General features: G+C 49.3%; 7 protein-coding genes across 7 annotated transcripts; 5 read left to right on the top strand and 2 right to left on the bottom strand.

Moving 5' to 3' along the window:
* The first annotated feature begins 6,122 nt into the window (after window positions 1-6,122).
* On the top strand, window positions 6,123-6,783 carry BC939DRAFT_437317 (uncharacterized protein). The gene has a single exon (XM_051553682.1). The coding sequence runs from the start codon at window positions 6,266-6,268 to the stop codon at window positions 6,689-6,691; it is 426 nt and encodes a 141-aa protein (XP_051417010.1). The 5' UTR covers window positions 6,123-6,265; the 3' UTR covers window positions 6,692-6,783.
* Window positions 6,784-7,272: 489 nt separating this feature from the next.
* BC939DRAFT_437316 (uncharacterized protein) lies at window positions 7,273-9,513 on the top strand. The gene is made up of 5 exons (XM_051553681.1): window positions 7,273-7,589; window positions 7,731-8,690; window positions 8,791-8,920; window positions 9,036-9,162; window positions 9,282-9,513. The coding sequence occupies exons 1-5, from the start codon at window positions 7,368-7,370 to the stop codon at window positions 9,472-9,474; spliced, it is 1,632 nt and encodes a 543-aa protein (XP_051417009.1). The 5' UTR covers window positions 7,273-7,367; the 3' UTR covers window positions 9,475-9,513.
* Window positions 9,514-9,526: 13 nt separating this feature from the next.
* Window positions 9,527-10,427, top strand: BC939DRAFT_437314 (DOPA-like domain-containing protein). Its single transcript, XM_051553680.1, has one exon. The coding sequence runs from the start codon at window positions 9,858-9,860 to the stop codon at window positions 10,359-10,361; it is 504 nt and encodes a 167-aa protein (XP_051417008.1). The 5' UTR covers window positions 9,527-9,857; the 3' UTR covers window positions 10,362-10,427.
* Window positions 10,428-11,701: 1,274 nt separating this feature from the next.
* Window positions 11,702-14,271, top strand: BC939DRAFT_392047 (uncharacterized protein; the record flags this gene model as incomplete). Its single annotated transcript, XM_051552006.1, has 4 exons — window positions 11,702-12,218; window positions 12,738-13,026; window positions 13,162-13,637; window positions 13,772-14,271. The coding sequence occupies 4 exons, from the start codon at window positions 11,702-11,704 to the stop codon at window positions 14,269-14,271; spliced, it is 1,782 nt and encodes a 593-aa protein (XP_051417007.1).
* Window positions 14,272-14,552: 281 nt separating this feature from the next.
* BC939DRAFT_391790 (kinase-like domain-containing protein) lies at window positions 14,553-16,832 on the bottom strand (the record flags this gene model as incomplete). The annotated part of the gene is made up of 6 exons (XM_051551983.1): window positions 14,553-14,771; window positions 14,876-15,072; window positions 15,196-15,295; window positions 15,398-15,987; window positions 16,217-16,595; window positions 16,713-16,832. 6 exons carry the CDS (start codon window positions 16,830-16,832, stop codon window positions 14,553-14,555), a joined length of 1,605 nt encoding a protein of 534 aa, XP_051417006.1.
* A 1,375-nt stretch (window positions 16,833-18,207) lies between these two features.
* BC939DRAFT_437307 (uncharacterized protein) lies at window positions 18,208-19,251 on the bottom strand. Its single transcript, XM_051553679.1, has 2 exons — window positions 19,035-19,251; window positions 18,208-18,638 (listed from the first exon to the last, which is right to left on the bottom strand). The coding sequence occupies exons 1-2, from the start codon at window positions 19,206-19,208 to the stop codon at window positions 18,396-18,398; spliced, it is 417 nt and encodes a 138-aa protein (XP_051417005.1). The 5' UTR covers window positions 19,209-19,251; the 3' UTR covers window positions 18,208-18,395.
* Window positions 19,252-19,476: 225 nt separating this feature from the next.
* BC939DRAFT_188309 (uncharacterized protein) lies at window positions 19,477-21,461 on the top strand. The gene is made up of 2 exons (XM_051550503.1): window positions 19,477-20,692; window positions 20,803-21,461. Exons 1-2 carry the CDS (start codon window positions 19,691-19,693, stop codon window positions 21,301-21,303), a joined length of 1,503 nt encoding a protein of 500 aa, XP_051417004.1. The 5' UTR covers window positions 19,477-19,690; the 3' UTR covers window positions 21,304-21,461.
* The last annotated feature ends 402 nt before the right edge of the window (window positions 21,462-21,863 follow it).

Genomic DNA, 21,863 nt, shown 5'->3' with positions numbered 1-21,863 from the left:
AAGCACCTTTGCTCAAAGACCTGTACACAGCTTCCGCTATGAAAGGTAGCGCATTCCTCCATTGATATGTCCACTCCTTTTCACTACGCGGAACAAATTACAGGGGGATCCACGGAGTGTTCCGTCGAATTCATTGTTATCCACGCATGTCTACAACTACTCATTAGCTCGCCCCCCTCAGGATATGTCAAGCTGCGTCTTAGTCAAACAGTGATATGAACTTCAGTTGACTGCATAAGCGAACAGGATAGCGAGTTAAGTTAACTTGACAAACTGATGATTCCCAGGATGTGATTGAGCGTTTGATTTGTTTGTGCACTTTTTTTGCCAAATTTAATTTACCTGCATAATGTTGCCACTCTATGTTGTATTATTGAACCGAAGCTGTTGACATTTCCCATCAATACACCTTCAAGGTCATACAATGAAATTGAATAGAAATAATCGTTACAATTTAGTAATGTAGGTCCATGGACAATACACAGGGGAGAGGGGGTTTGCTTGTGTAAACATCTTTCAATACACAGGACCTCCTCGAAACACTTCACCCAAAGCGTTGTGTTTTTGTTGCCAATCGTTATTCCGGCTAAGGCATTGACCTTAATCTGCGCAGAGGCTCTGTTGTCGTCCATCGCGTGGACAGACCACCCTTCCAGGATGGAGCCGCTTCCGGCGGGCAGAATAGGGCTTTTTGGTATCCTCCAATGAAGTCCGCGTGATTTTGTTATCTGTCTGTGTCTTATCATTCGCTTAGACCTTTTACACTCTCCCCAATTCATATCTAAAAAGGCCGGATTTGCCTGGCTACGGAATTCGAATGCTAAATGTAGGGCTCAAAGTGAGAAGAGAGATGGCGCACAAGGCGCGCAGACCATAGTTCTCGGTAACATCCTCCTGTCTTGCTTTCAAAGAAGATGAGGGAGGAGGCACACAAAAATGAGCTTCAGTACGCCTGGTAGACTAGCTCTCTGCAAAAAAAAAAAAAAAAAGAGCAGCTGCAAGGAGGAACAGCGAATCGGAAACGTTCCTGGGGTTAGAGTTAACAAGTCCAGCAACAGCATGGCAACTTAATTTTGTATATACATCGAACGAAGTACAATGGAGGGCTCATCCTCGGACTCTGCCGCGTGACAAACAAAGCCGAGGAACTGTGAGAATTTTCAGTCCCAGGGTATCGAAGATTGCACACGCTTGCAAAGGTATTGGCCTATGGGAAGGCCTCCTTCAAAGTCTCGATGTTCCTTTGTTTATGTTGTTGTTTGTGTGTAATGGGAGCATTCATGGGTACTAAAATGAGTCCCAAGAGTGTGTGTGGACAGAAGCAGCAGGCCTGGTTGAGCAAGGCAGACCAGTCAACAAATTGGATGCAAGCAAAAGTTACCAAGAAGAAAACATCAACAGCTGGTTAATGGGCTGTAACCTTACTGTGGGTCGCGCATGCAGAGTCGCCGCGCCATTCCCCCTTGGAGTAGTGCGGATCTATCGCAGTCGGCTACACAGAATTTAGGGCGCCCACCCAAACCTGCCCGCATCATAGTCTACCGTTTCATTTCTTTCTTCAATCCATGCACAGGCAAGAAGCACTGGATTCAAGTGAGAAAGTCCAGAGCTGTGGCGGAATGAAGACAAGTGGAACCGTTCGTTTCCCATTTCCATTTAATATTCCATAATAATCTAAATAATGAAATGAGCAGTATGAGCTCCATTTCTTTCCATCTTCGCTCTTGTGGAAGTCTCATGGACCGTCAAGTGTTTATCGAACAAGTTCGTCTTACCCAATTTAGCTGGCATGGACCTTTGCGGCCTAGAAATAAACATAGGATTATTTATTTTGTTCGATGGTGTGCCTGACATGGATGCTTGGGCAAATGATACAGTAACCCTGGTAAACATGGCCATAGTTCTTTTTTTTTTTTTTTGCCCTATTATGTGATCCAATCGGACCAAAGTTTTTACCTTTGCTTACTTTGTTCCCAAGATGAACAAAACTCTACATCCACATGTGCACATGTGCATATGTGTGGGCTAGAACAACAAGCCCTGTCGTTATCATCCTCCCCCTGGCGACCTTCCGTCGAGCTTTTTTTCCGCTCGAAGTTTAAATGGTCCACGATGCCTTTGGAAGAAATTAAGGAACAAGGGTGTCTGTCTGTGTGGCCGGAAGACCAACCAAAGACCGGGAACGCCTATACATGAATCAAGTACATGCAAGCCTTCCGAACAATGACCGTGTGCCACGCCACATCGCGCATCTCGGACACCGCTTTTTTAGGCGCTCCCTTGCCCTTCTTTCATGTCGCCCGAAAAACAGAGCATTTTTTTTTTTTGTTTACTCTTGTGAAATTCTTCTCTGCCCGATTGGTGTGGGCGTGGGGAAAAAAAAGCACACAAACAGCCGAGTGAGAGGCCTGGGGATTTACTCACGTCCGGGCTGACCTTTCCCTTCGTTTTTCATCCATGCTAACTTTGTGCCACCAGAGCTAGAAGAGAGCCATTCGAATTTTGCCCACGTAGGAGAAACTTCCACGGTCTCCATCTGTACATCGCCTACTCTGCCTTGTACCTCTAACAGCCTGTTCTCCAGTTCACCAATCGCATTCGTCAGAATGGTCGAGTTTGATGGGAAGCTTTTTATTTCTTAGATCGATCTAGGCAGATCAGCTATCGGACTTCATCAATCTGAGTACGATTAAGAAGCAGAAGAAAACACGCCCTTTTGCTCTAGGCCTCTAGATCTGATTAGACCAGTGCTATTTGTCGCGGTATAAGTCATAGTCTTATGTGAACAACACCGATAAAATAAAATATAATAAAAAAAGGAAAGAAGCGCGAAGGAAGGTGGGATAAGATGAAGCATGGGACTTTATTAAAGTGCATGCTGTGCCTCCGATGAGCAGCGGAGATGCAGCATAATAGAGATACGCTTACAGCTGAGCAGCTCGCGTAGCAGCGGGGATTCAACCCTCCAACTTCGGATCCATATCCACGCAAGGATCGCCTTAAACACGATAAAAGTTCCCAAGAAGTCAACAGGAGCGTGCTGTGGTGGTCTAGTTGATTCACACTAAGAGCTTGGGCTCCAAGCGATGAGGACCTATATGATTCATTTCAGCTCAGTAGTCTAACACCGCCTAAGGCGCAGTGGCCATCCATAGATCGCAATTCAATGCTGCTCAGAGGTGGTTTGTTTGTAACTTTGGAAGGTTAGAGCAACAATATTCGGACGCAGCGAATCGGAATGCAACCCACATATTCCATGAGAAAATACCCATGCAAAGCACATGCATACATTGCAAGGCTAGAACCTTGTCCTGTAATTTCTCGGTAACAACATGAGCAGAAAAGAGCTGCCAATGGATGAACTAGAGTTCCGAAGTGGTTTAGTGGACCAGTCTCTAGTGTAGACTATGGTGCGCACGTAAATGAGGTTTAGGTTGCTCGTGTAGAGTAGGTCGCAATGGAAGGGATCTCACTCCAAACACGCGTTGCAACAACTACCACTCCTAGTCTACGACCTCCCACAGTTACCGAGTATCTAATGCTAGTCGATTTATCAATCACTGCACTCTTTGGTTTTTTTTTTAATCTTTTGTATGCCGTTGAGCAGACACCCCTGGGAACTAGGTGGTAGTTACTAACAGAGGGCCAGTTGGGTTCTACAGAGGGTGATGATGAACTGACTTCAGTTGTTATATATGCATGGATGTATTGCCTCTCAATGAAGTCCGCGAACAAAAGTGTAGATAGAGGATGGGATACACCGAGGACACCGTGACAGAACGAGGCCTTTTCACGCAGCAGCACTGCCAAGCGGTGAAGTAATATGACTTTTCATATTCTCGACCATCCAGTTAAGCACCCTCTTCTCCGAGATTCGACCAACTGGAGTACGAATGCACTTGTATTCAGTAGAGTGAATCTGATCAATCTCGGTGAATCTAGCTGCTACTACTCCCGACAAAAGCAAGAGAACATATTTCCTCGCAATGCTCCTCAGCTTGTGTCCGTGGTTCTGCTTTCTAAAGTCAAAGTGTGTACAGCAGCTGTATCCACACGGAGCTGTACTCCGTAAACCTCCACAGACCCAGATCGTCAGGAATGTCTCGACAGGTAATAGACAGTTACTTTGGACAGACTCAAAACTCTACAATAGCTCGATTCAAGGAACCCTGTAGCACGCCAAAAGACGACTAGGGTAGGTCTATCCGCTCACTCAACCTCTCAACAGACTCAGTAGAAGACCTAGGATAAATAGGAACTGTTTAGTGACCGATACATCGTGGTCTACGTTCAAAACAGAGGGCATCGCCTATGTAGTTGCCACACTTCTTGTGTTAATATGGACAGCTATAGTGGCAGTTTGGGTCGACAATCTGATTGCAGCAGCAGCACCGACATCCGCTTTTTGGAAGTAACGCAGCCCCATGTGTGATGTGTATACCCCTGCTCTTGCTCGTTATTCTCGCCTACAGTATATAACCTTGTAATCCTCTGAAAAGGACCCATACCCATGAGGCCACGTTTTATTGTGATGCTAGGTTGATGCATCCCTAGGAATATCTGAGATGGGAGTAATGGATACAGCAGGGCTATGTTTTTCTGAATATTAGGAGTCCTCGCCAAAAAGTCGTAACCCCAACCTTCTCATTGTATTTTGTATTTGAAGAGGTACAGTGGCTAAGACCTATATAAACTCTAAAAAAATCATCCCATATGTGGCATGAATTCAGGACAAGGGATATATGATTCATTATATAAGGGTTACGACTTTTGGTGAGCTCTAAGGGTGGGGTTACGACTTTTTGGCGAGGATTCCCAATGGCATGCAGAGTCCATTAGGTGATAAAGGACATTCGCGACAGCCAAGGAATATATATATAAATCCTTAAGAGCACCCAGGAATAGAGAAAAAGAGGTTTGTTCGAGTATTTGCCCTCAAGGGTCTTGTTAGTTTCTGCAGAAAGCCTCGCTCCAGAATAACGGAACAGTGTCTATGATGACGAATAAAACAGCAACAACAACAACAACAAACACAGCATTCTTGACTTGAGAGTCATTCGTTCGTATTATCAGCTCCAAGGAATACATGCGTAGGTTTTAAGAGACGTAGAGAACGCGAGTAATTGCCCCCTCCCCCCCCCCCAACACTCTTGCTGGTTACGGCAGCGCGAATGCGAAATGGACCCTACCAAGAGTAAAAGTACTAACGATTCGTAATGGCAAGGAACACCGGAGTACAGAAGCTGCAGGTCCATCTTCACTTCCAGACCGTTCAACAGCAACTTCTCAGGTTCCACCATCTAGGTAAATCTCACTCTTCAAGACACGGTCGCTATCTCTCTGTTTATCGTCCTGTAGGAAATGAGTATCGTTGAACGTTCCCCTGATGGCGCCTTTTTGCTCCACCCGTGACTTTAACTAGATGCATATTCAGCTGCTGAAGTTGCACTCTGTCGGCCATGTCTATCCTCTCAAGAGCTTCAACAAGAGATCTCAGAACAAGGACGACTTTCTGATTGACGCATATTATTACTACATGTGAGAACGAGGACTAATGCCCCCAACCGATCCATGTTGTTCTAATAAGAGGAAATGTATCGCAATCAGAATGGCAGTTCAGCGGCGACCAAGACATATTTGAAGAGACGGGCTTTGTAGTCAAGAATATCGATTGCTATCCAAACATACTGGAACCCTATGGCTAACGTGCATTAGACCACGGTTGCGTCGTGTCTTGAGCGGCGTATTCTGAAGTGACATGGATGCCGGATGTAAAGATGCTGACAGATACGAAACCCCTTCCTCCCCTTCCCCCCCCCCCCCCCCCCTCTGCCCTTTATTACACAAGAACCAAAGTCTGGGTTCTCTTTCCGGGATACCATCGATTGCAAGGAGGCAATATGGCGTTTTTTTTTTTGGCCAATACATAAAGGTGGCGCCACCTGGCTATCTTGATTGTGCGACGCATTATTGGAGATAATCAATGGACCGAGCCGTTTGTGCTGCTGGGTTGGGTACAATGGAGGACCATAATGAGGAAGAAGTAGGGCAAGTGGGCATAGGAGCACAGAAATAACAGCACAGCAGTGAGGATACAGAGAGCCATGCATGAACACCAAACTCGTTTTGTATAAACAAAACAAAGAGGCGATAGGTTTTATAAACCGCTTTCTTCCCCGCAACGATTTTCTTGGACCCCACCATCCGCGCCTACCGCTCCCCACTTCCAAGCATCAGCATATTGTATATAGAAACCTACTCGACCATGACCGCTCCTTCGACTCGATCCGCCTCCACTGGTACCTCCAAGGTGACCCGGATCCTCAGGAAACTTGCTCTTTTCTCGGTTTTGCTGGCCTCTACCGCGAATGCCTGCACCCCGGCTACGTGCGAGATCGCCTATGACCCCCTGTTCGTCACTGCTCACAGGTCCACCTACTTGACCCTGGTTGTCCGTGGCAAATACTCAAGAACGATCAGGACTGAGTGCCCTTTGGGAGGAGAAAAATTTGGAATAGTTGTGTGCTCGGATGACAATGTCTTCTGCTACACTATTGACTGCCACGTTGATTACGTCGATCTGAGGGTTTTACACTTCAATGCCCTGCAGTACCCTCTCAATGGCCCCCAAGAAACTAAAAGGGACCCGGTTGATTGGAAACTTCATGATTATTTTTGGGCCTGTGTTTAATAGCAAGGGTCCTTCACTATCCATCGACCGGCCTGTAATCATAGTAAAAAAATGTCGAAATAAATGGCTCGCTGTCGTGCGTCCATGCTGGTTTATTGCGAATGTGGATGATATAGTTTTGTCCTCGCTCTAGAGACGGACGACGTTACTGAGAGTCGAAAGCTAGCCTTTGTTTGTGAATAGTTGGGTCAGGAACGAGCGTTTGCGTGTGGCCCATAGTCATTGACTCGTATGCGGTTCATTTGGGCCACAGCGCGCACGGGTCCTGAACTCTGAATTCTTCAGGCAGCCTGGTTGCAGGGACCATGCCAGCTGCAGAAGGCTGCTCTACGGAGGGCCTCCATTCTATCCCGCGCCCCAGGATGGGGCTCCCGTCTGGCTCCTGAGTAAGAGCCAGAGGAGGTTCTTCTGGGATATGGGATAAGCAATCGGGGCTCTCTGTGTGGTTTGACGCTCTGGGTACTCCTTAAGCTTCCATCCCAGTCTGGCTGGACCAATAGGCCATGTGGTTCCAGCGGCGGGACAGGCTAGGCTGAGCAGAGGAAACAATAATTATGAGTCGACCACCGTAACATCTCCCCCACGCCCCATATTCCTTTCTTTTCATCTCTTCTCATTCATCTCATTCAACCGATCTACTCGCCTTCTCGACATCAGCTAGCATTATTATCCCAAGATGAACATGATCGACCAAAGCCTGGACGACATCATCAAGTCGGAGCGCCAGGGAAAGAAAAAGCTGAAGGGAGTGGCAGCGGCGGCTACGAAGCCCTCTGCACCCTCCAAGAAGGGAAGCCCCAGCATTCAGACCAAGGCAGCAGTAGGAATCCAGACGAAGGGAGGCGCAATCAGATTGCAGAAGGGCAACAAGGCCACCAAGGGCAGCTCGCCATATGCTGTAAGTGTCCATGTCCAGGGCCGAGGCCCTCGTCCACAGGTGTCTGGGTGTGCAAGAGTATAATAGGCCTGTTTTTTCCCACAGTACTGATGCCATCCCATGCCTTGTACATGTCCTTGGGGGGTGACTTCTTCTCTGCAGCGTCCGGTCAAGGTCAAGACGGAGACAGCATTGTTCACAGAGTCATACAAGGCCGCCAAGGCACCTATCAAGGAGATCTTTACCGCTAGCTATATCGCAAAGCCGGCAACGAACCTCAAACTCTTCACTACGAACCTCAGATCAGGAGCCGATAGGGGTAACCGGGATCAGACGGGATCATCAGTAAAAGAGCAATTGACGACCAAGTCTGTGCGGCTCGTTACCACACAGCAGGTCAGGCGAGAGTCAGCACCAGCATCATCACCAGGAAGGCTCACGCTCACGACCCAGAACGAACGCATTCCTACTGGCCCCAGGAACCCTGGTCCATCGCCACAGAATGGAGGGAACCGTGGTGGAGACCATCACCGATCTAACGTCAGCACTAACAGCCGATTGAGCGACAGGAATGACAGAATCGGCAGGAACGACAGAATTGATAGAGACGACAGAATTGACAGAAACGCCTTCAACAGCAGGAACGATGATAGACGAGGAAACGATGATAGACGAGGAAACGATGATAAGCGAGGAAACGATGATAGGCGAGGAAACGATGTCCGCAACGACGCTCGCTTCAGTGGTGGAAACAGCGCTCCTTCGAACATTCGCATCAACCAGAGCAACAATAACCACCAAAACAGCAATAGCAACAATGGTCAGAGACGCACAGAGCAAAGACCCCTACAGGATAATAGGCCGCCTGTCGCGAGCAGAGCAACTGGTGCCAGGATGTCCTTGGCGGATCTTTCTCTGCTGAACCCCTCTGCGATGAACCCTTCGTTGATGGACCAGGCTTTGATGAGCGTAGATATGGACATGGATATGGACATGGACAGTTCTATGCTCTCTATCAAGGGATCAGCACCGAACTCCAACGTTGCCTTTCGCGGAGAGAGCGGTCCCGTCACGATCGAGATTGAGAACCTCGATCCCGACACCACTGCGGAAGATGTTATGGTAATGGCACATACGAATAACAAAGCTATTGTCTATCATGGTATGCCCTTTCTTCCATCTGTGCTGACAAAGTCTTTTGTTATATTATGGGTGCAACCAGTTTGTCTGCTCCCGATTTGGTGAGATCAAGTCTTGCATCTGCACCAATGGATTCTCTCAGGTCACATACGCCAGAAAGGTGGCGGGTCTTGCAGCCATTGAGAACTTGCACGGCAAGAGAGCCGACAATGGTATGTCTATTGTGCTATAAGGGGTGTGTGAGCCTTTTATGTACATACAGCCCTGTTTGACAGATGCTAACAATTGAATGCTGGCATGCTGGCTGTTCTTTATTTTTTTATCTAGGCAAAATCTTGAAGGTCTCTATGCGCAAGAATGCCATCATTCACGGCGATATGAGTCCAACGGGGGCCCATGTGTCTACTCCGATTTCAGGACCCATGAAGATTCTGGAAAAGGCCGTTCAGGGAACGTATGTGTTTTTTTTTATAAGATCGTGGCAGGACGATTTTTTTTTTTTTTCCTTCCCGGGATGCATGTGTGAAAAGAAAACCTGCTAACACCCTCGTTCTTGTTGTTGATGAACATTAGAATCACCAATGCAGGCACACTCTACTCGGACCAGCTGTTGGCAGCACAGCATATGTTGAAGGTGCAGCAGCATAGGATGGCACAGCTTCACCGAGAGGAGCAACGTATCAGCTCGCTACGCGTGCAGGCAGAACCTCAATTGAGCAACTTGAACTCGCTTTCAACCTCGGGTGTCAACCGTGGATTCTTTTGAGTGCAAACCGATCAATAAAGCTATCATTTTTTTTTATATGTTATATGTGTGTGTTTTTTTATTCTTCAGTGGAATGCTCATTCAGAACTATTCCGCAGCGTGAACATGGCCCAATGGCAGGAATACGCCATGGACGAGTGCATGGCCTGCCTCGTGTGAAGATTACTTCAATTGGTCAGCCAATGGCGTCTTTTTGACCATCTGATAAGGATAGTAATAAGCATCCAATAGTTGGTTCTATTGCCTCAATTGCTTCCCACACTTTGATTCTCGCTCGCACTCTCTCGTCTTTTCCCTGCACCTTCTTTTGCATCCCTGCTTCCCTCTCTTGGCTGTCCATCCCACTGTTACTCCCTCATCTGTGAATCAGATTCAGACAAAACATGCAACTGATGTCGAGCGACGGTTCTTCTTCTTCCTCTTCCTCTGTCGACCTCCAGTCCGAGTACGACAACGAGATCAAGGAGTTCCACTTCCATTTGTACTGGTTCCAGAACAATACGGCCTCACAGGCCAGCGCCGTGAAGCTGCGGGATCGGATTCTGGAGCTGGTTAAGCAAGGGTTCTTTCAGGTAGTGCCGCTCAGGAACGGGGTCAATACGTCGCCACGAGGCCCGCATCCGATCGGGAGTTATGAGGTGTGGTGTGCCCGGGAGGATTTTGCGCGGTGCTACTCTTGGTTTGTCCTGAACCGGGGACCGCATTCGGTGTTGATCCATCCGTTGACGAAAGAGGAGGTTGCGGACCATTCGTCGAGGGCTACGTGGTTGGGGACACCTGTGCCGTTGGATTACTCGAACTTGACCCCGCATCTGGATCATGTCCCGTCGCAGTATCCGGAGCTTGGACTGGGATACAATGCTCCTCCCAAGAAGGAATCGAATTAAAATAGCGCAGCCCTGGTACCTCTCCAAGGGGGAAAAAAAGCGGTTTCCATGTAATAAACATCTACGTTGTAAAAAAAAAAAAAAAAAAAAAAAAAAAAAAAACCTGAATGGTGAGTTCCATCCCTAGGCTCTACTGTAGTCTTCTTTGACTTTGTCTCTGTTCATATCTCTGGCAAGCCCATGTTTGCTATGCGAATGAGGGACGCTTAGTCGCTAGTCGAGATGCCTTAATGGCACCCAATTTGAGCGTAAGCAGGACTGGTCAAATCTCACAACAGCTGTGAAGTTAATGCACAGCAACGGGTCCAGTCAGCCCTGGAAGCTGCTTCTGCTTGTGAATGTGCCTCCTGTTCTTATCAGTTGATGGACAAACTATCATACACGCATGCATATTCGGCCATAGCCATAGCCATGCCATAGCAATAACCATGCCATGGCAATGATATGTCTGTGCTGGCGATGTGTAAGCCTGTTTGACTACGCACAGAGAGTGGCATGGCGGGAGATAGATAGGTAGCACGATACCCCAGAGGTCCAGAAGGGCAAACAAACAAAACAGAGGCAGGAAACAGCTTTCCGTGCACCGCCTCCCGTCGGTTGCCTGGGGGAGGAGGAGAATGGCGACATGCACTCCTTGGCAGCGATGGCAGTGGCGGTGGCGGTAGTAGTGAACACCAACGGGGCTAGATGGAGCCGAGGAAGGGCAGGAGTGAATTTGGATATGGGATATGGGATATGGGATATGGGGAGATGGAGCTTGTTTTAAAGGCCCCCGTTTCCAATGATTCCCCGGCTCTTGCTCTTTTCTTTTCTTCTCTTCCCTTTCTTCCTCCACCTCCGCCTTCTTCACCTCTTTCCTCTCCCCCTCGCACAAGACAGGCGAAGCAAGGATGTATCCGAATCCCTACCAGGACAACAGCAGTAGCGGCTATCCCCCTCAGCAGCAGCAGCAGCAGCAGGGCTACAGCCAGTACCCGCCCCCTCCATCGCAAGGACCATACCCTCCCCTTCCTTCGCAAGGACCATACCCGCCCCTTCCTTCGCAAGGAGGACTATACCCTCCCCCTCCTTCGCAAGGACCATACCCTCCCCCCGCATCCGTGCCCTACCCTCCTCATGCCCCCTATCAACCCCCAGCTGCAGCTCCACCAACAGTGCCAGGAGGAATGATGTATCCACCTCCCGCAACCCAACCAGGCTCAGCTCCCGGTGCCGCCTACGGGCCTTCTATCCCTCCTGCCACGGGAATGTATCCACCCCCACCTGGATCTCCCGCAGGAAACCCCTATGGCGTGCCTACCCAGGTCCCAACTCCTCACCCAACAGGATTCCCTGCGTCCATGCCCCAACCCTCGCCAGCGTTTCCCTATGGTCAGCCGCCTCCACAACAGTATCCTCCAGCCCCGTACCAGCAGCCAACGTCTCCGACGGTTGGCCAGCAGCGCCAGTATCCTGGCCAGGGTCATGTTCCTCACCAACAGCAGCCTTCTCAGGCGTTCGCCGTCAAGTGCGGACCGATGATCCGTTACCAGAGCCTGGATTTGCATAACGGACACTGGATTGGATCTGTGTTGGTGGTGTCGAAGCCCGAGGCCTATGGACAGCCGGCGCCGGTGTTGACCTGGTCCGATGGACGGGCGGGACCGCAGATGGTGGCGGCTCAGCCGATTGATACGTTCAACCAGTCGGTCTTCTGGAGGTTTGCGTTGGTGATTCCGCAGGATATGCAGGCGACCAAGAAGATCACGTACTCCATCAATGGGGGACCAAGTTATTGGTTCTTTGTCGCGGGCAGGGCAGAGTCCTTTAGGTGGATGTTTTATAGTTGCAACGGCTTCTCGTCTGCCACGGATTCTGGTAAGTTGACTTTTCTTTTCTTTTCTTTTTTTTTTTTTTTTTTTTTCTCGGTTTGTCGTTTGCTGACTCGCTCGAGAAGTTCGGGTGTTTGTTATCAGCAAACTACAAACGTGCCCACGAGAATCAAACAGAGAGGAGTTGTAAAAAAAAAAAAAAAAAAAGCCGATGACAAAACAGAAAAAGAGGGTTGAGCCTAGTACGTAGAAGGGATCATCTGGCTTTCTGCGCGTGCGCGCGGATGTGGATGATGCCCCGCTCTCTTAATTATTATTTTTAACGCACTGGAAGGGGAGGTGAGATGAAAAAAGATGTTCCCTCCCTCGGTGTTTGGTGAACTTTGTGTTCGGGTATTCTTTCAAACCCAATGTCTTTGTGGAGTGTATAATGGACTCGTGCTCCAAATCTCCAGGGCCAAAATGCCTCGGTTGTTTATTGGAATTGGTCGCGATAACTCACTAAACATGGTCTTTTTATTTTATTTGTGTGTGTGCGCGTCTGTTTCTTTAGTCGCAATTGGAGGCGCCAACCCACTATGGAACGACGCAATGGCAAAGCACACGGAGCACCCTTACCATGTAATGATCGGAGGAGGCGATCAGCTTTACTGCGACAGTCTGTTGGAGGAGAATGAAATGAAAGAATGGTTGAAGGGCTCGTTTCTGGAGCGGGAAAAAGCGCCTTGCACACCCAAATGGACCAGTGCAATCGAGAACTATTATTTCAACCGTTACTGCACCTGGTTCTCCCAGGGTACCTACGGACAGGCGCTGGCGGCGATCCCGACGATTAACATGTGGGATGACCACGAGTAAGTTTTTTTTGCGTCTGAATCCGTTGTTGTTGTTTTTATGCGCGATTACGGGCAAATAAGACAGTTTCTCTTTCTTGTTGATGTTTGGTGCTGACCAGTTGTTCGTTCTTTTTTCTTATTTTGTTTCGATAGCACGATTGACGGATATGGTTCGTATCCGGATCCGATACAGAAGAGTCCAGTGTTGACAACGATCGGTGCAGTATCACATCGGTTCTACCTGCTCTTCCAACAGCACACGACTCCGGCTTTGGTTCCCCAGCATGGATTCTTCTCTGCGGGCGTGGGCGAGAACATTTTGACATCGTTGGGACCATCGACGACTATCTTGGCTCTGGACGCACGCTCGGAGAGGACGAAACATGTGGTCTGCTCAGATCAGACGTATGATCTGGCGTTCTCGAAGATGTATCAAGAGATCCCGCAGGGGACGAGACATCTGTTGGTCCAGCTCGGTGTACCGATTGCGTACCCACGCTTGGTGTTTGCCGAGAACTTGATGGGCAGTGTTGGATCCATTCTTGGAAACATCGCGAGCGCGAAGGGTGTGGTTAATAAGCTGAATGGCGAGCCCGAGCTCTTGGACGACTTGAACGATCACTGGACCGGTATGTGGAATCGCACGTCTTGTTGCATTGTTGCGGGATGTGTGTGTGAGAGAGTATATAGCTGGATTCAGTCGTATCCCGCTGTTACTAATCTGGATTCTTTTTCTTCCTTTTCCTTATGTTATCTCATCCAGCCAAGGCACACAAGGCAGAGCGCAACAAGTTCATCACCCGCCTTCAGGGTTTCGCGAACGACCGTAAGATCCGGGTCACCTTCATCTCGGGCGACGTGCACTGTGCGGGCGTGGGTCGGTTCACGGCCAAGATTGCACCCGCAGAGAAGGACCCGCAACTGATGTACCAGGTGATTTCATCCGCGATCGTGAACGAACCCCCACCCGAGGGTGTGATCAAGTTGCTGCATTTCCAGGACAAGGTCCATATTCTCGAGGGACGGGTCAAGACCTACGAGGACATGTACCCGATGTTCACGCAGGATGTGGATGGGAAGCCGTTGCAGATGGACAAGTTGATGCGGAGGCGGAATTATTCGCAAGGGCAATATAATCATCATACGGGAGCAATGGAGGTTTTGATCTTTGTGGAGAATATTCGTGGTGGGCCTGAACATACGCCTGGAGCGGATAAGGGAACGAAGCCCTATACAATTCATGTCCCGCGGTTGGAGGCATAAGTTGTTACATATTTGTTTTGATAAAGCCCATATATTCTGAAGCCAATGTTGACAGATCAAACAAAAAGAAAAAGAAATGCATGGGGGCCGGGGAGTATTATAGAATTTTATTACGATGGCCCAACAAGGAAAGAAGACGAGGAAGAAAAAAAAAATGTTGTTACAAGGTAAAGAACGACAAAACACGCAAGTAGAGCAACCGCAATAACAGAGTAATGAGGGAGGAGAGGAACTGCAAAGAAGCGATCCGTCCGTCGTCCCCCTCATTTTTTTTTCTTTTTTTAATGTCGACTGCTCTCTTTGGCAGCTTTGATGAGGGGAGACAGTGTCCGGACAGAATGTGCCTTCGTGATAAACGGATGCTTCAACAACTCTGTTGCCGTCGGACGCTTCTCCGGATCGACCTCTAGACATTGGTGCAAAAAGTCCGTAAAGTCCGCAGACACCTTTTCCGGATGCTGGAGCGTTGGTGTTCCGTTCGTCGCAATCAGATACAGGGCCTATACACATTTTAGTACAGAAAAAAGAGCAGTCAGCATGACATGAGCTGCGTGAAATCAAAAGCAGCAGGCAGGAGGAGCAAAAAAAAAGAAAAAAAACATACGCGAAGAGGGTTCTCGTTGAGGTATGGTGGTTCTCCTTCCAACATCTCGATGGCCATAATGCCCAGGGACCAGATGTCGACCTTAGGTCCGTATTCCTTCCTCGTCACGACTTCCGGTGCCATCCAGTAGGGTGTCCCCACCATCGTCGTTCTCTTGGCCTGACTCTCCTTCAGTTGTGCGCAGAATCCAAAGTCGGCTACAGTGGGGAATTGAAAGACGGATAGTAGGCATAATAGATTAATGGGCAGTCTGACATGGGATGACGTGCTTGAAATACAATGGTGTCGCCGCCGCCGCCGCCGCTAAAAAAAAAACTTACTCAGCTTGATATCGCCATTGAGGGCGAGCAGTACATTGTCCGACTTGATGTCGCGGTGAATAACGCCCTTCGAATGCAAATGTTCCAAGCCCAACAGTGTCTGAACGAAATGAAAGAGGACGAAAGGATGTCAGCAAACGCATGCATCTTTCTGATGGTAAAAAGCAAACAGACTCTCTGCAATATCGTCCCATGGTATTACCTCGCGACAGACAGCTCCGATCTGGGGATCAGCCATCTCGTTAGTCGTCACCACCTCCGTCAGACTTCCGCCCTCCATGTACTCCATGACCACCCAGAGATCCCCACGGTACAAGAACGAATCAATATAGTTGACAATATTCTTGTGGCTCGACTCCTTCATGACCAGAATCTCATTGATGATCAAATCCTTCTTCGGCTGCTGCTCCAGATTCATCTGCTTGATAGCGACAGACAAATTCGTGCCGACCTGGTACGCCGTGTACACGCCCCCAGAAGCGCCCTGTCCAATTTTCACTAGGCTACGATACAACTTTGTCGGATCCGCGTCCGTGCAAATCGCCTGCAGTCGACGAATCACCTCCTGAGAGCTCACTGAATCCTTGTCTGCCTTCTTCTCACGCAACTTGGTTGCTGTACCGCTACCTGTAGAAGACCCTCCATGACTGGGTTTCGGTGGCGTAATAGTCGTGCCTTGGTGATGGGGTATTTTTTTGGGCTTGGGTGGAGGCACCTTCGGTGGTGGCGACGGCATTGGCGCTGTCACCGTAGGTGGAGGTGGAGGAGGAGATGCTGGACTCGGATCTACATCTTCCGTTTCTACAAATTCCTCTTTATCGCCTGGCGCCTGTAATAATAATAGTAATAATAATAATAAAAAAAACCCCCTGTCAGAATGCCTTCCATTTGAAATTTATCTTCCCAGCGCTAATAAAAGAAAAAGGTTTCCTTCATCTTACCGGCTCTGCAGGGTGCGGTATTGGAGGCTTTTTCACGGGCGGAGGAGTTGGAGGAATGCGCTATTGATATGAGAAAAGACCAAACAGTTGGTTGGACATGGCTCTAAGCAAATGTTTTGCATCCACAAATGCGCTATTAGATCCAAGCAGTAGTTTTTCCAAGCGGCTTACAGGATTCTCAAACACCGGGCGGGACGCAGGAGTGGGGCGATCGTGACTTGTGCGATCTCCCTTTGACGAAGGCGGTGGGTGCTGCTTTGGAGCTAGTGCAGGCTTGGGTGGTGACTTTGCCGCCTCTGTCGTGTGTCCGAATTTTTTCCAGACTGCGTCGCTCTGCTTTCCTTCTTGTGAATCCTTGTAGAATCCAATGATGTCAATGACAGCCTGCGGATGCGCAGCCTGGTCCTGCTTTGAGATTCCAGATTCTTGTAACAGCTGCTGCCATTCTTTTGGCAGGCCCTATAGGTATAAAGAAGCAATCATTGTGTCAGTCGCTTTTATGTCTCGTCTTGTGCCGGTCAATCCAATAGCCGAGACCTTGACCTTGGTATGCTTTCCGTTCGATAGCAAACTTACAGTAAACTCGCCGGTATCGAGGTTGTAGCCCACATGTGTCAAATGGACGGGGTTATAAGGCGACGAGATCTCAATCTTTTTGTCCGATGAGAGCAAGTCTACATTGTTGGGCCAAAGCATAAGAGCAATGTTCCGCATCGTCAGTTGTATGAGGTGAAAAAACGGTGTTGACCATGTTGTCTTTCTAGACGTTTGTCATTATCGCCACTGGTCCATTCGCATTCAGCACGTGTGACGCTCTCTGTTTTTTTCTTTCCCATTGTCTTGCGATATCGAGACACTCCGCCATGAAGGTCTTTCTCTTCCTTTGCACTTTCCTAATGCATATCCGAAAAAAAAAACGTAGCTAGATGTTTTCTTGTTGCATACCTGACATGGAGCTGACAATGTTGCTAAAGACGCCCTTGAAGGTCGATCGATTCGAGGGATAGTCTGAAGGGTCAAAGCTCTGATGAGAGCGGGAGGACTTTGGCGAGGACGAGTGCGAGGTCATGTTGAGGGTGCTGTCCGAGTGATTGGATCGTAAGGAGTCATGGGGGGCGTTCAGCCTGGTAGAATATGGGTTGCTGCTGCTGCTGCTACTGTAGTTTCCATTGTTGTAGACGCTGTGCGAATAGCCAGACTCGTTTGGCCTTAAAGGCTTTTGTGGTGGGGGAGGTCCCTTCTTTGGCGGTGGGACTCGAGGAGGTGGTGGTGCTGATTCTCTGTCTAAAAAGCGCCAGAAAACAACAATGATAACGGGGGTGTTTAGTCGTTTCAATTGAATGACAGCACTTGGACAGGTGTCTCCAGCAAACAAACGACTCCGTGCTCTTTCTTACTTGAGGATGTAGACGGTCTAGGTGGCGGAGGGGCCTGCCGCTGAGGGACAAGACCGTCCGCTGAAGGGGGAGTTGCGGTCATCGCGATTGAGCGTGTGCAGCGTGAGAGAAGGGGAGAAAAGATGAAGAGGGGGAGGATATAGGTTAAACGGCGGCGAGGGAAGAAATGGGGTAGTAGTGTTCGGCAGGAGTGAAGGAAAAAAGGGAAGAGAAAAAAAGAGCAAAGGACAGAAAAAATAAAAAAATAGGAGGCAGGTGAGAAAAAACCGATGGTCAGCATATAAAAGACAATCCAGCAGGTCAGCCATCGTTTTTCTTTCCCTTGGCGCGAATACAACCGTATCAGTGGGGTCCAATTTCCTGCACAAAAAAGCTTTGATGCTGGATGCATTTGATACGAAGTTCGAAACTGCATATCCGATGTCGAATGAATACTACCGACTGAAGCATAATCGAACTGCGGATCTTTTTTGTTCAGGTCGGAGGGGCAGTCTGACATGCTCATTGTTCAATTGCTCGACCCTTGCACCCCATGCTCCTGAACAAAATCCATGTAACATCAAACAGAAACGTTTCTGTGCCGCTTATCTTCTTCACTTACAGGGAGTTGACGGTGTGGGTCGGTTGCCGCTAAAGGAGGGTCGTGAGGACTGTGGGGGCGACCCCAGGTTCCTGGGCAGGGCTGAGCCTGAGCTTGGGGTTCCACTGGTGTAACTGCTGTTGTAGTTGTAGCTGTGGTTGTGGTTGTGGTTGTGGTTGTAGTTGTTGTTGCTGCTATTTCGGCCGAGGTTCTGAAGACTCTTGATACTGTTGCTATAGTGAAGATGACCATTGCTGGTGGTGGACGAGTGCTTGTTGCTGCTCAGACTCGAGTGCTTGGGATTGGGATTGGGATTGGGATTGGAGTTGACGCCGACACTGACACGAGTGAGACCCGAGGAAGTGGAGCTGGTGCTCTCGCGCGGGGTGGCGGTGTTGATATGGTTGAGGCCAGAGGACATCTCGAAGAGAGGGGAAAAGGACAGTCGAAGGGAAGATGTGGGGGGGAGGGGAGGAAGAAGAAGCGGCGGTTGGTCGAGGTCGGTTGGTGGGGAAAGGGAGGGATCTAGAGAAGAAGAAGAAGAAGAAGAAGGGGAGGAAGAAGAGGAGGATAGCATGTTATGATTATGTTGTTGGTGGCAATGAAGTAAGTGGGTGTTTAGTGAGGTAGTGGTTTGATTGTGATTAGATCGACAGCAAGCAAATAGAGGAAGAGGAGGGAGGAAATAAGGAAAAGAGAGAAAGAGAGAAGGAAGGAAGCAATAAAAAGAAGGAAGGTGAGAGGCAGAGGTGGAGAAGAGAGAGAGAAGGGAGAGAGAGAGAGTGCGTCTCCGTATATGTGTATATATGTGTGTATGTGTGTGTACTGAGAAGAGGAGAGTTGTTGACAGTTGCGAGGCAGTTGGAAGGGGAGGGGCGAGGGCAGGATTAGATAAGATAGATAGATAGAGATGGTTAGTACCTTCGTAGTCAAAGCGTATGGGTGAAGAAGAAGGAGGAGCAGAAGAGGAAGAAGAAGAAGAAGGAGAAGAAGGGGGGAATGGGCGGCAGGGTGCGAAATGAGGAATGGGATGTGTGAGGGGGGAAGAGGGAGGATGAAAGGGAGGACAGAGTCGACGTCCATTTCCCTGGGCATGAAGGACGGAGGGGGACCCTGACCGTCTTTCAACCGCTCCTTGGCTGAGTAAAGAAAGACAAACAAACACCCTCGGCGAGACGCGTTCTTCGCCTTCTCATCCTCCTCCTTCTCTTCTCGTCCAATCACGCCCAGAGCAATATTTATAATATTTATTACGATTACGCATGGGTCTAAACGCTGTTGCGGGTGCATGCTGCTGGCTGTGGTGCGATCGAGCGGACAAGGGCAAAGCGCATGCGCACTGATCCACCCCCACCATTCTCCCCCCCCTTCCCTCGCTTGCGACTGCATGCTACTTACCATGGACTTGTTTCTTCACACCCGCATATGATATGATGGACAGGCACCTGTTCCCCCCCCCGCACTAGCTTATCTCCTCCTCCTCCTCTTCTTCTTGCTCCCTTCCTTTCCCTTTCACTCTTTCCTCCTCCTTACCTCTCTCATCAGCTCATCTCCCTCGTTCCTCATTCAGAATCGAAATGAAGGACACTGCTGCCTCAGAGGATCCCTCCGCACAGTCCTCGCGGCTTCGCAGTCTCGTCCGCACTGCTCTCCTGGTTCTGCTCTCCGCCGTGGCTGTCCAATGGACGCTCTTCCCTTCCTCCAGGACCACCTATCTCTGGTCCAACATCAAGAACATCCACCGGCCCATCCAGTACCATGGCCAGGGCATCTCCTCAAGCTTCTTTGAGGGCTGGTACTTTAAGCTTGTCAAGCCAGGCAAATCTGAAACGGACCCAGTCCTCGGTATGGCCGTCATCCCTGGCATCTACAGGCCCCCTCCAGGGGATGCGAGCCACGGCAGGGCCCATGCCTTCGTCATCCTTCTCGGACTGCCTGGCTCTCACAACTCGGCCTACTATCGATTCCACACAGAGGACTTTGTCGACCTCGGAGGGCGAAGCCCAGGAGAGGAGGGCGCATTCCGTATCAAGATTGGCAAAAGCGTGTTTGCGCATGATGAGATTATCCTTAACCTCCCCGCAGAGAACTTTGACCACATCCCTGCAAGCGAGCTCGAAACCTTTTATACCGAGGCCAGCCATCAATACCAGACCCAGTACTTGGTCTCCACTCAGTCTCCAGATGAACAGATCTCTCAGGCATTCTTCCGAAAACAGTTCCCGAGCTCTGACCAGCTGAGGCAGCAGGAGCAACAGGGGCCCTTCGCAGTCCAGGGTCATTTCCTGTTTCCCGCCAAGACACAGACACCTCTGCCAACATCGCTTCTGACCCCTTCCATCATGGGCTTCACCGCATATATACCGTTTCTCGAGTGCAACCACGGGGTCGCATCTCTGCACCATTCCATTCAAAAGGGCCGTATCGCCACTTTGTCTGCAGACAACTCGACCCAAGCAGAGGCCACATTCGATGGGGGCGTTGGGTACACGGAAAAGGACTGGGGTATCAACTTTCCTTCAACTTGGATCTGGGCTCAAGCCAACATCTTCAAAGAGTCGCCTGGGTCTTCCTTGCTGGTAAAGGAAATACAAGACCGAGATGAACTTTACGCGTACACGCATGGATGCAACACCAAAAGCCCGTTCTGACACGGTATATCTATCTCTTCTAATTTACTCTGCTGTAGGTCTCTGCGGCATCAGTACCAGTCCTGGGGCCAGAGGTCACCGACTGGGTCAACACCTATTTGAAAGTGGCATCTCCACTGACGACTGCCCCAGGCATGTTATTTGTTTACTACCACGCGGCCACCAAGACCCTTTACAACTTCTCGTCCTACATACTCTCTGCCAAGGTCAAAAGTCTCAAGGTGACCTTCGATACCCGTCAGCTATCGCAGACAGTTTCCTTGCATGCGACAACCAAGGACCCCAAGAATGCCCACAACACTGTGGCGATACAAGTCAATGTCACAAGAGCAATAGGTACCGGCGTGCCCCTGCGAGCTCCCAGTCGGCTCAAGGGTAGGATGTTCACTGCCGTTGAGGAGACGGTAGTGGCGCACACGCAGGTCAAGCTATGGCACGTCCATTCAGGCGAAGTCATCGTCGAGGATGTTGGACTGGGCAGTGGACTTGAGGTCGTCGGCGATATCCAATGGCTACAAACTAAGTTTCGCCATCCTTGAGGCTGACAATTGCAGTATCTAAGTGTAGATCTAGATCACCATAAGGACCTGGAGCATATTATAGACAAAACTTCCTCCAATAAAAAGAAAGCTCTGGTCCCCGACGACCCGCCATAATCTCCGACTGGATTTTGACGGGCTTGCGTTTTCTGTCTTCCTATTCCCCGCTGTTAAAGGCTGGTTGACCTTTTGAATTGACCTTTGGGCAGTCCCTGGTGCCGTTAAGGGAGAGATGCTCTATGCATGAATGGTGCTTTGATACTTTATGCATGCTTACAGCTCGATAGTCTACAGAGTATGTGCGTTCTCTTGTCTTTCAATATCGACCCACGAAGGTTCCGCATCCAAGGTCCCGCTGCCAGAAAGACCCAGCACTCACGTTCGCCCTTTTCTTTCTTTTTCCTTTTTCCTTATTTTTTTTTCAGGTCCCGATGGTTTGAACTCGGGTGAGTGGTGACTGCAACCTGAAGAAAAAAAAAAAAGAAAAGCAACGCAAAACAGACGACGCCACCGTGTCTGCCCTTTTTGAGTTTTAAACTCCTCCCAGGAAGAGGATAAAA

The sequence above is a fragment of the Gamsiella multidivaricata genome (genome assembly GCF_025024155.1).
Source record: "Gamsiella multidivaricata strain RSA 2152 chromosome Unknown BC939scaffold_4, whole genome shotgun sequence".
Taxonomy (NCBI): domain Eukaryota; kingdom Fungi; phylum Mortierellomycota; class Mortierellomycetes; order Mortierellales; family Mortierellaceae; genus Gamsiella; species Gamsiella multidivaricata.
The sequence above is the reverse complement of the archived record's forward strand: the minus strand, read 5'-3'. Positions and strand labels throughout refer to the sequence as shown.